At 40.1% G+C, this 18337-nt stretch overlaps 1 protein-coding gene across 3 annotated transcripts in view; it reads left to right on the forward strand.

The window, feature by feature from the left end:
- Positions 1 to 18337, forward strand: part of tmc3 (transmembrane channel like 3) — a 123810-nt gene that overhangs the window by 91217 nt on the left and 14256 nt on the right. For all 3 annotated transcript variants that reach the window (XM_088004041.1, XM_088004042.1, XM_088004043.1), the window contains exons 20-21: positions 411 to 453; positions 529 to 802. In XM_088004041.1, coding sequence (XP_087860167.1) covers positions 411 to 453; positions 529 to 802 — 317 coding nt within the window. The remainder of the gene's footprint in view (positions 1 to 410; positions 454 to 528; positions 803 to 18337) is intronic.

Raw genomic sequence — 18337 nt, forward strand, 5'->3', positions numbered from 1 at the left:
TGGACACAAGCATCGAAACGGGGCTTCATCTGACACGCCCCCTTTTTACTAGGTACCTGAAGCCTGGCTCCTGATGACCCATCACTAAGCCGTTCATTTGATTCAGGTGTGTTGGAGCAGAGATGCATCTGAAAGTTGCAGGATGGCAGCTCTCAAGGACTGGTCTTGAGCTCCCCTGATCTACAATAACTCTTTGAAGAATTTGGATTAATATGTTACAACAACATTTATTTCTCCTTTGGGATCATTAAAGTACTTTTGAATTTCAATTTTAATCTCTTCTTAATCAGTCCTTGAAAAAGACATGTAGCCAGTGCATTGTATTGTACTTACGACAAAAATAACAATTGTTGTTGAATTACTTTCTTTCTTTGGTTGGATCTCCCCCCCATCCCCCTCATCTTTTTTAGGAGCGGACAGAGGACAAGAAAAAAGTGTTTCAGATGGCTGCAGGTACCTTTGGAGTTTTGTGGGGTTTATTCTGTTAAAACTAGTGTTGTGATTGTGTTTATACTGCTACTGTCACAGCCAGGTTGCAAACCCCAGAGGCCTCAGCTGACAAAAACCCAGATCAGCAGGAAAGTGACATCCCAAGCCAGGAAGTTTCCATACATACCTCATCTTCCCAGCAAAATGGCAGCGTTACAAACGTTCAGTCTCCTAGTAACCATAGTAACAGTATCCGTACCATCACCCAATCAGCTTCTGGAGCTGACCTGAATGAAGGACATGTGTCTGGATCTGTCAGAAGTCCAGCTGTGATCAGACTACCCAAACACCAGGTGGAACCCTTACCCAACAGGTATTAAACACGTCATGAACGAATTAGAACAAAGTCTACAACTGTACAGCGTCTTGTAAAGGTATTCATACCTCTTTATTATTTTACATCTTACAGTAAAAACACATGGATTTTATATTAATGATCCACACAAAGTAGTACATAAATGGAAGCAAAATAATTTTTTAAAGTTTTTATGAATTAAAATTGTGAAAAATGTGACAAGCAGTTATAATCTTAAAGTTCAAGAGGTATAGATACTTTTGCAAATAATTCAGAAATTCATTTTATTAGTCTTTGAAGAAGTGGTACAAAGAATGAGAATTACTTGTTTCCAAAACTTTTGAATGTTTTTATTTAGGGAAAGGGAGATTTAGATCAGTTCAATTCACTTCAAAGTTACTGGCACCGTGTTAAGAATATGTCAACTGCCCTAAAATAAATTCAGTTTTTATTGCAATACCAAAATCTCACATAAATGTCCAAGCTTTATTGTTCGGGTTAGGGAAATAATTATTTTACACCAATCGACAAAGCCACACCCAAACTGGCTAATTTCACAGCCAGAGACCAGCTTGGTACATTCTCTTTATATAATTAAGCAGAATGTAAGACTCCCCATGAGCTATTTTTTAAATTCCTTCTAAGGTTTACAGTACAATAAAAACACCACCCTGATCTCAGGATCCTGCAGACAGATGGCCTGGAATTATTATCACTAGATTGTTTTAAAGGGATCTGGGATTAGTTGAACACGTTGGACTAAATATGCTGTAATTTTCCTATTAACTAAAAAATTGCTGTTTGTGACATACCAAAACTTGTACTTACTTTAAATATATATATATTTAGTTATATTTTTCACCCATGGAGGTCGCCATTTTTTCACCGATGGGTGGATGACATCATCAGGTCCATTCTGTACTGGAGCATACAGAGTAAACATAGGAAGGGTAACTTTACCCCATTAGTTGTTTATCATATTTGACTGGTGTAATTTTAGATAGTGCCACACTGTGTCACTGTTTGGGGTGTTATTTAAAAAAAAAAAAAAAAATGAATTAGGATAATTTCCCACATGAAAGAAAAAAGAGTCCAGTGCCAGAGCCGGAGTGGAAAACAACTTTCGAAGGACCTAATCTGTGCCCGCGACATTTCTCCAGAACACTTTCAGTCATTTACGTAATCCTAACCCTATTTATGAAGCTGAAAGCAGCACCAGCAAAACACCAACTCCTACGGCTAACTCTGTCCTCTTCCTCTGTTTGGTCCTTGTCATCTTCATCACCTCTTGTGATTTTTGCATTCCGATCGATTTCAAAGAGCTCTGGTTCAAATAGAAAAGGATTAATACTATGGAGTGAAAAAAGCCCCAATACCTGTGCGTGTATGTACTGTTCGTGTAAGCTTCTTCATGGGTAAGTTTGGATAGTTGTATCTGTGAGACATGATTTGTAAACTGTAAAAAGAAAATTTGTCCGCAACTCTGGATACTTGTAAATATGTGGTCAAATGCATACACAAATATGAAGAAATTAGGAATGCGAAATAAAAGCGCACACACACAAATACAATTTCTACAAATATTAAATTTCTACACACAAATTTTTTAACTACAACTTCACAAAACTAATAATTACAAATATCCACCTTCTACGCCTACAAAAATTGAGAAAGTACGCACGAGTCGCCTGATGCACACAGACCAAACTGCATTTACGCACAGATATGGTTACGAATGCACGAGGATTTTTGATTCATTTCACTGCAGGACAGCCTCTGATTTGTGCGTAAGTGGTGCGTTTAAATGCTGGTGGTAAGCTGGGTCATATGATTTTTGCTCGGCATCCAGTGTTTTCATCCCCTGAATATTTGTCACTGTGCTTGTGCCGAAGTGGCAAAGACGTTATTTTGTTGGAAAACAGAATATTTTAGTACTTATTTATAATACTCAAAACTGTTTATAGACCTACTGTGCATTTTTGAGCGGTACAGATTTTTTATGTGGTTAAAATGACCACTGGGTGGCGGAATGGTTCACTGGCTGGAAAAACAGGCTGTCAAGCCAAGAAGCAAGACGGAGCGTCGCGGTGGTCTGTCCACAGAAGTAAGTACCAGTTAAACCTACAGGCTTTGCTCTCCGATTATAATGAGACATAGAGTAATTATAAATCATTTAAGATTATGTTTTATATGTCTGGTAGTTTGATACTCTGCCCTCATATTTTTCTGTTACTGGGAGCTAATGTCTACATTAGCTATGCTACTTCAGCTGTTGGTAGCTAAGTCCTTGTATGGTTAACGTCACACTTCAGCACAGTTTAAGAGAACGTCTTTGATCCATGAAAATGATCTCTACGGTGGTTCTTACAGTATCTGTTCTGCCTAACAGGTTCCAATCAAATTCTAAAGTCACGTTGCTGATTGATAATATTTGTGTAGTGTGTAAAATATTCTGATATGCCTTTTACTTTATTCACTAAGTGAATATAATTGAGTCAAATAAAATGCCTTTCAATTGTAATTTATTGAATTTCTATATGTATAAATGACCTTATATTTACACACAGGAATGAGCAGCTGACTGATGGATTGGGGTCACATGTTATTTTACTTACTGGAGGATCAGGACCTTTCAGATCTCATCAACCCTCTGATCTGATGGACGGCTGCTGGAACACACTGACCCTCTACAACAGGGGTCCTCAAATCCAGACATCGATTTCGGTGTCCTGCAACATTTACATATGTTCCTAGTCCAACCCACCTGAATCAAATGGCTGCTTGAGGTCCTGAGAATGACCTCAGGATTTGAGTCGGATGTGTTAAAGCAAAGACATCTAAACGTTGGAGAACTCCGAACCCTCCTGAACTGGAGTTGAGCCCTGCTGTACAACTTTCACTCAGCTGCATCACATTTACTTGCATACAGTGCAGCATGTGGAAACATTACCTGTCTTTATGCCAAACCATTTTGGTGATCATTTGTTGACAGTAAATTACAAACATTTATCCATAGTTTGACCACTGCTGTATGGCAGGAAAAAAGTTTGATGTAAAAAATATAATAGAGGCATCATTCCATTTATACTGTAGAAAGATGACAAAAGTGTTTCCTGAATTAACTTTAATGTTCACCTCACTGCACACAAAGAACGGATGAAATATTTAAGATCACCCTAATCTGTTGAATCTTTAACAAAATAGAATCAAAGATTAACATGGGTGGTTTCACAGCTACCTAAAGTTAACAGGTAAAGTCTTACAACTTAACGGATGTTCACATATTTACTATAAGCAATTAGCAAAAGAAAACACCATAATGCTAAGAATTCAAAGAAGAACAAGGTTAGTCTGTACAGATTAAGGATAAACCATAATGTCTACCAACACATTAACTAGTGTAGTTGTTTGGAAGGCAGGTTCCGTGGTCCGGTGGACGGCACAGATTCAGGCTGGAGGTCTTGGTGTGGAACCTCCCAGAATCTCAGCTGCTGCAGATTGTCTGAAGATGCAGAGAAAAGTACAAATAGACAGTGATAGAAAATGTTGATTTTCCTGTACAACTAATGCACTGACAAACCTGACTTTGATCAAACATTACTGAACCTGAAAATGGCTTGTATCTTCACAATGTAAATGTAGAATGTTTTTCTTTTTATGTTGATGGTTCCCAGTGGTATTTAGGAAAAATGTCCCATGACTTTTCCATGACCCTCCATTACCTTCAGTATAATTTCCATGATCCATGTACAACAGGTTCATAAAGAAAAGTATATAACTGACAGACTAACCCAACCAAGTTGAACTATAGCAAACATGTAAAAGTGTAAAACAGGGAGATGGGGAGGAAACATAAATGACAAATGTGAAAATGAAGCCCACACAGTACCAATTGAAAAGTGCCAATATATTGACTGAGGAATCATACGACAGGAATTTCATAATCAATAACATATTAGCAGTAATGCAAACACAAGATTGCACATGCATGTAGAACTAACTGCTTCTATAAAAGTTCAGAACAGACAGGCACACACACTGCACACCACTAGTCTTTAATTGGAGGGTTTATTCAATGATTAAATAAATATATATTGTTAATAAATAGGATAATAATAGGTACTGCAGTGTACACGGAGTATTACAAAAACAAAGAATGGTTCTCACGGAGAACCAGCTCTTTACTATTATTCATATTCTTTACTGCTATTGCTCTAAGACAGAGGGCTAATGGAAAGTCAACTCTCCATTTGCATGGTTTACAACAATCACACCAAGTTAGTGACTTTTTCTGTATATTTTGCACACACAAAACAAATCAGGAAGTCAGGTTTTTTTTAAAGATCATTAATCGGCCAGAAAATTGCAATCAGTACACTGCTGCTTTAATTTTGATCTGTCTGCAGAAAGGTTGATTACTGTAATCAATGTAAATGCATGTAAAGTAGGTTAGGCTCAAGGATCAGAAGTGAGCAGAAAATCAGGACCAGCCACTGCTTCAGTTTCTTCCAGTTATATTTTTTTATTCAGTCATTTCTCAGACTTCTCTCCCAGCATTCAAAAACTCACTGTTTTTATACAAACTTGGCACCACACCTGTGCTTGATTGGACACAGCCACCAAGGAACAGGTCAAACAAACAAAATCTAAATAAAGAAACACCAAAACTACAAATCAATTTACAAACTCCTACATAATGAAATTATCTGCAAAATAAGTTACATAATCCAAAATAACTCAAAAGATTATTTTTAAAGAAAAACAAACAAAGCAATACACAAAAGAAAAACCCTCTAATTGGTAGAACCCAATAAGGTAATCACTGACATCATCCAGCCACTTAATCAGGAAGTACTGGGTCGGCCCCTCCCGCACTCCTGCAGATCTACAAGGGTTGAACGACTACATATTTTTTAAGGTCGACTACATCATGATAATAGTCGAGTCGATGTCGACTAGTCGCGGTGACGTCATAGTGACGTAAGCGCAAAACCCTTCACAACTACTTTATCAACTATTGTCACGGCAAATATGGACCCCCTCCCCCCCCACACACACTCCCCTTCTCCTGCTTTTACTAAGTCTATTATGGAGAATTAAAAGAGCAATAAACAGATCATTCTTCGTGAGCAGCGGAGAAAAGTTCATTGTACAAAGTCGGGTATGACTTTTTTTTTTTTTTTTTCCAAACACCGGCTGATGCTGATGATCTCTGGATAGTTACTCGTATAGGAGTCAAATGATCACACTGACCACAATGGTGCTTTTGGAACATCACGAACCAAACTTATTATGAACGGATCCCGTTTGGTTACAGTTGAATTTAACGAAACCTCCTGCTGCTCCTCCTGCTGCTCCTCCTGCTGCTCCTCCGCCCGATGCACAGCATGATCTCTGCTGACTCAGCGGCTCTCTGAACCGACATGCGGACGGCGGCCGAGATCGCCTCTATGAGATCCTCAGGATGGAGCTTGGACTTAGTTTCCAGATGTAGTCAAACCATATCTTTATAAGAGCGTAAAGCTGCCAGGTTAAAAGCTTCAATACGCAGGGTGACGCTGATCAGTTGGATGGATAAAAAAGCCTGACATCATGACGCGTTGTAACACATTACTCCGGTAGTCTTTTTTATTTATTTATTTTTTTTTAAGGATTTTTTTCGGCACTAGTTTATTTGACAACAACCTGACTGTAAGGGGGCAGAGAGAGCGGAGAGAGGCCTGGGCCCAGCGAATGGAGGACGGGAGTCGGACTCCTGATTACCGGGCTCTGTATGCGGGACGCCGCGCTAACCACTGCGCCGCGCACGGTAGCCTAAGTTGTAATTTACAGTTTGTAATTATTAAATTATTTACATTTTTATACAATTTGAGCTTTCTGACAAACTCACCTAGTCCACCTTCTTTCATTTTTTGGGAAAAATCTGTTTAGTCATGTAATTGCGACTAGTCGACTGGCCCAGAAAAAAGTCAGTGCAGAGAAAAGAATCGACGAGTCGACTAGTCGACTAATTGGTGCAACCCCTACAAATGATGGTGAGTTCAAAGAAAAAATAAATACACCTTGAAACAAATTCAACCCACAATCCAGAAATAATAACCAACCTAAACATAGATAGATCCTGCAACATAATGCTAACACAAACAAACCCAGGATAGTAAGTAAAGCAAAATTGCAATGTTTACATTAATTATTCTAACCAGCTATAAAAATAAGTGAATGAGAAAATATAAGGGACAAGTGGTGAACATAAACTGAACCACTTTGTCACAATGCAAACAAAATACATTTAGTAGATATTAAAGAAGTATTTGAATGTCTTCAATATGTCTACATATTTTACAGAACATTCCTAAGGAAGAAAAACTTGACAATGTTCTCTATTCATTCTCTATATACTGTATTTATTTATTCTTCATATCTATCTATCTTTTTTTATCTGTCTCCCTTTCTCTTTCAATTTTTAGCAGCCGTATCTTTCTCTCTAATCAGGTTTATTTCCTTACCAAGCTTACCTGACTATCTAGTCAGGGTCAGTATTTCCCCTCTGACAACCAAACCTGGTCAAAACCTTTATTTAATGCACTTGTGCTATTTTGTACACTTTGAACCTTTGCCTGCAACAGTAGGACAGTTCCTTCCACCTCTGCTAGCTGGTGGCTAATGGTGAGTTCACACCATATGCGTTTTGAGCATCAGGCACGTCTGGTTTACATTCGAAGTCTATGGCTGTGTTCACACTGCAGCCTAAAGTGACCCAATTCCGATTTGTTTGGACGTAATGTGACCTGTATCCGGACTTTTCATGGCAGTGTGAACAGCACAGGTCGGATTCTTTTCGAATGTGACCCATATCCGATACGTATCCGATTCAAATATAACCTAACGTCCTGGCCGCCTTCATCCGAACTGAACGTCACTGATACTCTACAAATCTCACTATTCTGCGTCCTGATACGCGCAAGCGAAAATAAAAACAACAACCATGAAGGATTATAATAGTTAATATAGAGTTAATATGCTGCTCCGGTTGGACAATGTAGAGGAACATAATTATATTAATAGTTAAAAATCATGATGTTGGTTGATTCACATTAAGATATGTTTTGACTGAAAAGAAATGTGTTGTGTCAAATGGATTGGGTCAATCTGACCTAGAAGTCAGGAAAGAATTAATATTGGAGAGATGTGGATTAACAATCGCTAAAGAGGGAAAGTTAAGCTGCTGTGCAAGAAACTTCTGGCAAACCTCTTTCCCTGCTGCATTTGGTGTGAATGGACCATAAAGCTAGTTCCACTTTTTTAAGTTTGTGTTGAACGTGCGCAAGCAGTCACATTACTTTTCTGGAATTTTCACTGTTTTCTTGCTCTTTCCAGTCAAGAAACCCGTTTAAAATCATCACTGCCTTTTAAGAAAATTAAAAATACAATATGCAAAGCATGACTTTCCATGACTGCGGTGGATGGGGGATAACTCAGTCTGTATTTGGATGTACTCACCACTTGCGAGCTGGCTTTCAAAGTGCGATCTGGAGAAGAGACCCTTCTAGGGTTGACACTGTTAAGGAAGAATATTCTAAATTGGTTAACTTTGGAAAAAAGTTTGGCTCTCTCTTCCTCTGGATCCCAGGTCCTCTCGGCGGGCCACGTGTAGCCACAAGGAAAACAACAATGCGTGTTGACGTCACAGAATTACAGAGTTTAATCCAATATAAGACAATGCATAAACTTAGAAGTAAGACAATGCACAAACTTACACAGAAACTGCAGAACAACGGAGACATACATTCATTTACCTGACATAAATGGAAAGAAGAAGAAAAGCAAAGACGTGCAAAGACATCTTTGGAGAGTTGCAAGAGCAAATCTGATCTGTTACTTCTGTGTAGAAAGTTTTATCCTCTTGTATTTAATTTATTCAAATAAGGCGTATCTTTGCTCATCCAACCAGGAGCTATCTCTGACCCTCTGTCTGAAGCTAGAAACCCCTGCCGTGTTTACGGCCTTTCACAGATGAGTGTGAAAAGCTACAACTTCTCCTGTATTGTTTTCCCACACAGACAAAAGGCAGTTCAAACGATCCTAGCAAACCATCTGCAGTAACTACAAGTAAAATAAAGGTCAAAAAGTCAGAATACGTTACTAAATTCAAAACCACAATTAGGCCATTTGAATCAAGACATGTTAAGTTTTAAAACTAGCTTATTTTAAATTTATTTTCTCAACACCTTTCAGAAATCAAAATAAGGGACGCCCCACCACAGCGCGTCGCCCTACTCTCATGGGGTGGGATGTCCGCTGCAGTGATAGACAATATTCTATGGCTTTGTTTTTTGTCTTATACTGACTAACTGATCATAACACCTGATTCGATATTCAAAATGTTTCCTCAGAGAGCCAAAAGTATAAAAGTTATGTGAACATTCTGGTATTTTACAGAGCATTACCACAATATTTATACAAATAATGAGTTAGGCTTGGAGGCTGGTTCTAGACCAAATTCACCACAAGGGCCAGGATAGTCAGTATTTCTCCATGGAAACACTTAAAAAAGAATGAAACAAACAAATAAAAACAAAGAAACAGAGCAATATTTCATCATTTGATATAATAAGTAAGCCAAAGAGCCAGTTGCGTCTCCAGAGATCCAGGTTGCAGATCCCTGGCAGATGGAAAGTGTGATCCTATACAGCAGCTAAAAGTGCAGCACTATAATTTTTAATTCATTGTTAAAGTAAAATTGTGAAGATTAAAAAATCCACCACTGAGTATTAACATAAGACATTTATTTAGTATAACTTATTTGGTACCCTGTTGGTCCCCGTCCAGAACCGTCCCTGGGCCTGCAGGTCTGTGTCTGGTGCATAAATGATCACTGAACAATGAATTCATACAATATATCAACATTTCAAAATAAAACATACATAAAGCCCTAACAACCTTTTAAAGTAGGAAATATTTATGTATTGTTGGGTACCAGTTTGTGAGGTTAGTGTCATGATTGAGGGTTTTGGTGAGGTGAGAGAAGACGCAGGCAGACCCAGGTTGAAGTGATGAATGATGAGAATTTAATGTTAAATGTCAACGGGACAGAACAACGGGGAGCACAACGAACACAGGACGCACGACGGCACAGGGAAACAGGCTGGTTACACACGACGAGGATCCGACAAGAGACAAAGACAACAGTTGGGACTAAATACACTGGGAGGGTAATCAAAGAAATGAGACACAGCTGGGATCAATCAACAGGGAAGACACAGAGACTCACCGGAGAACAGACTAATAAACACAGAAAAACCTCAAAATAAATACACAGAAAACACAGATCACAACAGCTAGTTTGTTTTCCTTTTCAGTTGCACCGTTTGTCCATTAGAGGGTGCCATCCAGCTGTGTTTTCGTGGAGGGCGTGCTGGCAGGTCCTACTTCCACACCTGTGAAGAATCATCAACCCCAGAGGAGTATTTGAGCAGCAGACTGCCAGCATCTCTTTGCCAGAGTGTTGGTCTGTTTTTGGTACACCACCCCCTCGTTGTTTCGCTACGCTTTTTTTCTTGTGATCATTTCGAGTTTTTTCATGTACTTCTCTCTTGTGAATCTTCTTCAGGACGCCTTCAAGATCCTCCGGGATATTCTCGAGTCCTCCAAGTTCTAGATGAAATCCTCTCGTGACGCTGTGAGTTGTACTCATTGGTTGCCCGAGCTCCATAGACCCTCTCCTCCATGCAATAACCTTCAGCCAATCTCCAGCTGGCAGTCAGCTCCGCTGCTCCTCTGTGCCGTCGGAAAACTCACCTGTCTGCCCTCCAACGCCTCACCCATCTCCGACCAGCCAACACCTTCAGTTTTCCCCACGATCTGGCACCGTGCCTCTTCCTCTGGAACTGAGTCAGCGATCCCCAAGTAAGAACCAAGCAGATCTGTTATCAGAATTAGTTCCCACCGACATTGAACTCACCACCTCTCTCCCTCTCTATGCAGACGCACCTGGATTCCTGACCGCAGTTCCCCACCAAGTTGAATTGTTTTTTGTGTGTACTCAATTGTTCATAAACATTCTCATTTTATCAGACTTTCCGTGAGTGTTTCTGCATGTGGGCTAAAAGTATAAAACCCATCATGATATGCATTTGTATGATTTGTTCTTTAAATGACCATTTATAGTATTTTGCCTGATATTATTATACATTAAATAAGCAAATAAACCAATATCGCCAACTAAAAGCACAAATAAAAAGTCTATAAGAAACTTAATCACAGCAAAACGTTCTGTACCATATCAGCCTCATGAGATCATTGAGGGATGGAGATATGCTGATGTCTGGTTCTTTAGGTTCTAACAGGTCTGCAGTTCCTCTCCTGATCCATTCATACAGGAGCACACTGCGCCACGATGGATACATTTTTTTTAATTGCCTGTATTCATCCCCACTAACATTATTCAGCCGGGGATTTGCGTCTTCCTTCTCACGTCTGTATCTTTATGAGAGGTTTTACTTCTAAGGACATGGAATCGGGTCGAGGACGTTGTAAAAAGAGGCGGGTTGACAGCAGCTCACCGCGCTGTGTAGTGTCTGTCTCTAAGCAACCGTGACAACGGCGTCGGCCCGTAGCGTTCAGGGGTCCTTTAGCTCCCGCAACGAGAATTTAGCTGACCTTAATATTTCCTATTTTATTTTGGTCATTATTGTTACACTTAATGTTGAAATTTGTGTGATGGGCGAGTCTTTCGGATATTTATAGAAATACGGAACAAATCCCGTCCCGTATCGGTTCAATACAGCAGTGGTCCCCAACCCCCGGTCCGTGGACCAATTGGTACCGGGCCGCGCAAGAAATAATTAAATATTTCTGTTTTATGTATTATTTGAGTCTGGAAGATCTTTTATTTTGAAAATCCTTTAACCGGATTCTCTGTTACTTGCGCGCCAACACTGAGCCCACAAGCAGCAAAATGAGTAAGAAACTACGGAGCCCCCCATGGGACATGGGGAATTTTTTTTTCTTTTGCGTTCCCTCGCAATAATCTACTGATCACTTCATGCGGCATAATTGATACTATAAGCCTTTTTTACGGTGGAAGCCGTACTTTCTGCTTTAATACAAGCTTATAAGGTTTTTCCATGGACTATTGAGTTATTATCGCGGGGTAATAAGTCATCTGATTGTGTCTCTGTTGTGTTCGTGTCTGAATGGTTTAAAGGGCTGCTTTCTGTGCCGTTCCATCTGAGCCTTAACAGGCATAAACATGCAGTAAATAAATCGATTTTCAATCAGTTTTTTGCACCAAAGCGTTAATAATAATAAACACGTTTTCACTGAGGCTCTATAAGAGCAATATGAATGAAATAAGTAATTATTGATATGACAGGAGCAGCGGCTTTGACACCTGGTGGTGGGCGTGTCGATGTGGGCGTGACTGTCATGAAGTATGAATGGGAAGGTGACGCTGCTGGCTCGGTGTGTGAGGCAGCGGGTGAGCTGGGGGGTCAGTCCTCGCAAAGTTTGGAGCATAATAAAAATTAAAAAAATCGATAATTGTGACAGAACAAAGAAGAGGTTAGGAGTTGATTGATACACGGACAGATGAGATTCCCCGAGTTAATCCAGTGCGGCCGTCTACCACCATTAGTTTGCTGTGTGTTATAATAATAAAACGTGTTTATTATTATTAACGCTTTGGTGCAAAAAACTGATTGAAAATCGATTTATTTACTGCATGTTTATGTCTGTTAAGGCTCAGATGGAACGGCACAGAAAGCAGCCCTTTAAACCATTCAGACACGAACACAATAGAGACACAATCAGATGACTTATTACCCCGCGATAATAACTCAATAGTCCATGGAAAAACCTTATAAGCCTGTATTAAAGCAGAAAGTACGGCTTCCACCGTAAAAAAGGCTTATAGTATCAATTATGCCGCATGAACTGATCAGTAGATTATTGCGAGGGAACGCAAAAGTTTTGCGAGGAACGAGTATTGCGCAAAAGAAAAAAAATTCCCCATGTCCCCTGGGGGGCTCCGTAAGAAACAGATCAGATGTCTTTGGAAAGTTTCTTAGCAAAGGGGAAAAGGCCCAGAGAAGAGACAGGAGGATGGATTTATCCCGGACCGGTAGGTGAGTCAAACATTACAAGCCGCTCTGAGTAACATGCGGCGACCAGCTGCTAATGAGGCAATGAAGCTTCAAACTGCTTCACCACGTAGAGACCAAGCAGGCTGTGGATATAAGCAACACTTCGGGTGTCATTGTCTCCATCACTCCCAGATGGACCGTCTCGTTGCAGAGAAACAAGCTCAGGGCTCCAGTTAGTCATTATTAGGGCTGTTGTAAACGAATATTTTAGTAATCGAGTAATCTATCGATTATTCTTACGATTAATCGAGTAATCGGATAAAAAAAATTATAAAATGAAATACTGGTAAATCTGGCATAATACCGGTGTTACTATCAGATATCAATATCAGTCCAATTGTTCACATTTGAGCATCCCTAACAGTTGCTTTTTTGTAGTTTAGAAAACTAACCTGTAACAATAATAGCTCACTTTCTAAGTTAACCAGAAGAAAAGTTATAGAAAAATCTGAAATTATATTGAATTTAATAACAAAGAGGCAGGCTCACAAATATGCTTATAAAAATGTCTACAATCCAGCTTTTAGTTTATGTATTCATCTTCAGTGAGTTTAATAGATTAATTAAACTCACCTTGCCACCTAACCTGTCACGCTTTGGGTTTGAAAATACGGGAAATGCCGCCTGGAGTGGGAGGAGAGGGCGAATGAACGAACGTAAGATGGGGTGGAGGGGAGGAAATAGACCAGCGGACTGACGAACCGTTAGACCGGGGGACGAACACGGGGGGAAGCAATACGGGATATTTACGACACCTTCACTGGTCACACTCAGAAACTCATCTACCAGCCATGTACGATGCGCTCCGCCACCCGTTTCTTCAGACCGGGATATGAAATTTATTGTGCGGTTCGTCGGTAAAGCTACATTTACACGGTAAGCATCAGCTACTCAGCCGCCCGCCCTGTTCAGGCTATCCGCTCACCTCAGCGCTCTTCCCGCCGTTCGCTTTCAACCAGCAGCCCCGGAGGAGAAATGCTGCCGTACTCCAGGCATTCCCCCAGTCATTTTAAGGATGCTTATTGGTTCCCCAAAAACGATAAAAAGTCGGGCATTATCATCAATCAATAAAATCCCCACGGGCCAATCTTGAAGATTGGACTTTATGCCGCTGAGACTTAGCTTTTGTCAACAACTCAGAGGCGGAAGTGAGAGCTCCGCGCAACGCAAATGAAGTCCCGGCCGGAACACGGTGCGCTAACTAATAAAACATAAATTAACGAAGCTTCGAGGCAGGTAAATTTTCCTCGAGGAATTTTAGTAATCGAGGTACTCGAATCATTCGAGGAATCGTTTCAGCCCTAGTCATTATCATGAGTTAAAATCTTCACGAAAGTAAAATGTTCGTTTTTGTGGCGCATCTGTATCTTATTTTGAAAGGATATGTAAACGTTATCATAGCGACCAGAGTCAGAGCGTTTGGGCAGTGGTCTAGAGGAGATGAGTAGAGCTTGTGATAATTAAGTCTGGTTTAGACGGCAAGATTTAAGAACTGTCGGCCGATTCTCCAAACCTCTGTGACCACAGAGCTGATAAAAGTACAACAGATTCGATCGGTTCGTGTTCAGCCACACGGCAGGAGCAACACGAACCGATTCCAGTCACGAACATCCCAATTGCAGAGGATAATCCAGAAAAAACCACAACATAGCGGGAATTTAAAATAACCAAACATGGATGACGATGTAGAAGCAACAGTGACAGTTTGTGGAGTCATTTTAAGAGATAAAAGACTAAAAAAGAAAAGGCGGTGGATAAAAGACGACGGGAGCAGCCGCTCTATTTGCTGCACTATGATTTGAAGGCGACTCTGTTTTTTCATAGTTAACATTTTTAACTGAATAAACATAAACATATATAATAATGACCTTTACATATAATAATAAACATTTCCACATATCATCTCCGATATCCACCGGACTCTCAGTTGCGCGATATGTCAGGTGTTTGGGATTCCCCTCTGTTCTTACGTCACCGTGCTTTCTGATTGGCTACCTTTCACATTCAGCAGGTTATATTCTTGTTCCCAGTCAGGGAAGGGAAAACCCCACAGGCTGCGATAAAAGTGCCAAGACAACCAAATTGGGTATATTCAGGATTTAACGGGAACACCAAGCCTTATCTGACGGTTCACCACCCCTTCCTCCCCCCCACCCCCGGTCCGCAGCAAAAATTTTCCAAGTCTTGACCGGTCCGTGGTAATAAAAAGGTTGGGGACCACTGCAATACAGGACGCAAGATTTAACAGCCAAATACGGGACGATTCCGTATTTTACGGGATGGGTGGTAACCCTAGACCCTTCTGATGTTCGTAAACCTGTTCTAATGCTTCAGAATTAACATCCATATTTTGAGAGCTCCCTGCTTCCTGCTCAGCCCAGTATGCACACACGAACTCATCAGATTTTACCCGAAGCGCAGGATCAGCACAGATTGTTAGCTTGGATATTTTCTTCATCGCCTCTCTGTCGTGTTCTTTTTTTTTTTTTTTCCCTGCGGTCTGCATTTCCTGTTGTCCGCCACTGTGGGAAATTACTCACTGATGCTTATCGCTTACTACCGCTGGCTAGACAGACATCTTCTCCCGCTCCGAGACAAACACTGCACATGTTTTGGAGTGCCGGTGTGAGTTAAAGGGGGAGGCGATGGCTGACAGCGGTATCAGAAACACGTAATTAGTAAGTCGCGTTATTGCTTGGATTTGAATCGGTATGCTTTGCATCCAGTGAAAACAAGGATGTCGACAAACTGGACTGGCAATTTAGTGACATTTCTATAGTTGTGGTCTTGAAATAAAATCTCGTGTCCTCAGTGTTCGACACCAAGACAAGACCAATACCAAATGCGGTCGAGTCTGAGACGTGAACCACAGAAACACATGCAGCAAAGAGAAAAACAGTATATTTTGCGCTTATTTGCAAATTCCATGACTTTCCATAAACTGAAATGAAATTGCATGACTTTCCAGGTCTTGAAAATGAAAAATGAAATTCCATGACTTTCCACCCAGCTAGCAAGCAAATGTTAAGACTACGTAAGCCGAACGTAGTCTGAAAGTCAAATGTTCGGACTTTACATTCATCAGATGTCTGAATGTTCACTCTGAACATTCGTGCATTATTAAAAACAATATTTTTGCTGTAATTTAATCAATTTCTATATCTGTGGTGGTTAATATTTAGAACAAAACCTCTATTTTTGTCTTTTTAGAAAGTCTGCATCTCTGAATATTGTCTGAAAGTCATTGGAATGTTCGTGTGTGACGTTTCTATAAAATGCGGTTACTACCGGTTAATACTGTACTTAGGCACTAGGGGGCTCCACGCCCGGCCAAACATTCAATTTGTGGAACATGCAGCAAATATAATCTGCGCTGCCTTTTGGTTTTAGACCCACAGCATCCAGATAGCGTGATGATGGCTGGAACTATTGGGTTATCCTGCTACTCTAAACTGGCATTGCTGGAGGATATTTGACATTGACATTTATTTTATTGTTTTTTTTAATGTTACAAATATTTGTAACATTAATAGATACAAATCAGATAGATATGATTTTTGTCATATCTATCTGTCCTCGGCATAGTTGTATTGTGCCTATTTTGGACTTGTAATAAGTAGATAAACACAGGGGCGCCCACAGCTGTACGGCTGTACACACTGTGTACCTGGAGAGCTTTTTTTTTTTAAAGTAAAACAGAAAAGAAGAACCTTATTGGTCAGTTTACTTTGTAAATTTGGCGGCTTGGCACTTTTTCTGTAACCTAAAAATGAATGAATGGAGTTTGAATCCTCCCGTAGTTCTAAGAGCGGTCGTTTGGATCCTGCCTGAACTTTTTACCGTGTGCGCGGTTCTGGCAGGTCATTGGTTTATGAGCTTTTTGTGTGTGTGTGGTTTTGCGAACTGAAGAGCTGACAGATCACCCGGTTGGACAACTGTTTAACCCGCTACTGGTGCATTCACACCAATGATGACAAAACCTTCATACAGACACGGTGTTTTAATACCGTCCATCTGTATTCAGCTGTTCTTAGATCGGCTGCAGGCATTTATCCGTCTTTTACGTTTTTCCAGACTCTAGTTTTGAAAATGGAATAAAGTCCATTCCGCCATCTAAATACTCTGTGTAAAGCTGCCTTCTGCAGGTTTCCCACTGACAACTTTTTAAAAAAAAATTCTGATTATTTTCCACCAAATCTCTATGACCGCTGTGCATTTAGATGGTGAATGAACTGAACTTATATAGCGCTTTTCCAATCATTTTATCCACTCAAAGCACTTTACACTGGAGTCACATTCACCCATTTATACGCAGATTGGTGGATAATTTGGGGTTAAGTGCCTTGCTTAGGAACACATTGACGTGAGGAAGCTGGAGTTGAACCTATAACTTTCTGATCACAAGATGACTACTCTACCCACAGAGCCACAGTCGCCCCAATTTAATCAATCATCAAATCTAGTCAGGCCGCAGCGCATGGACCCAGAAACGTTCTCCAGGTAAGGGATGTTCATTGTTTACTTCGGGACAAATTGTAACAAACCCACTGAATTGATTGACAGGTGCCATCATATCAATTGAACAAGTGTGCGCCTGACATTCAAAGTGCGTAACAGAGGTGACGAAACACACTAACGTCAAAAATGAATCCGGCGCCGCTGCGATTAATTTTATTTATTATAAGCTATTGGGGCCACAGTCAGTGGTTTGCGTCACTACTGAGAAAAAGTAAGATGCATTTATTTGCTTTATGTGTCTAGTGCGACTTCTAAGCTGGAGATATTAATACCTGGTAATAACCGGTAGCATAGCACAAACTAAGTGATGTTCTGCTTAATGTCATTTGTAGTTAAATGACCAATTAGTCTTAATGTTTATCTCATTATTTTAAGGTCTTTCAAAGAGTTGTTGTTGATGCTGATGTCTGTGAGCAAGAAGGATCTCCTATAGCAGTCTGTGTTACATCCTCTGACTGAAGACACTGTTTTTCTGATGAAGAGGACACTCGGGGTTGGCCAAACTCTTTTTTATTGAACATTACTGGTAGTTAATACTATTAATAAAAACTATTTGAATGTTTGCTTTTATAGATTTGATGATTGATTTTTCTGATATGTAATTTCAGGTGACAACTTGAAAAAAGACAGAAATGTAAACTGGCTAAAGATGTCAAACCTCAAAGCAGAAGCCCAGGAGGATTGGGGTAAAAGGTTTTTTTATAGCAGTAATTAGGATTATTAGCTGCAAAGAGAGAGAGAGAGTTGTTCATGGTTTCCTTCAGTTAGATTCCTTTATGTTGCTTCAATGCAATTAGGAGTTTTAAAAATCACATGTCTTAACAGACCATTCAGAAATACATGACAATCAAGTATTAATGGACATTTACCTTAGTTAAATAAATCACGCTGA

This window comes from Poecilia mexicana, unplaced genomic scaffold, assembly GCF_051168715.1.
Source record: "Poecilia mexicana isolate PSO_F unplaced genomic scaffold, ASM5116871v1 scaffold_3, whole genome shotgun sequence".
In the NCBI taxonomy this organism is placed as follows: Eukaryota; Metazoa; Chordata; class Actinopteri; order Cyprinodontiformes; family Poeciliidae; genus Poecilia; species Poecilia mexicana.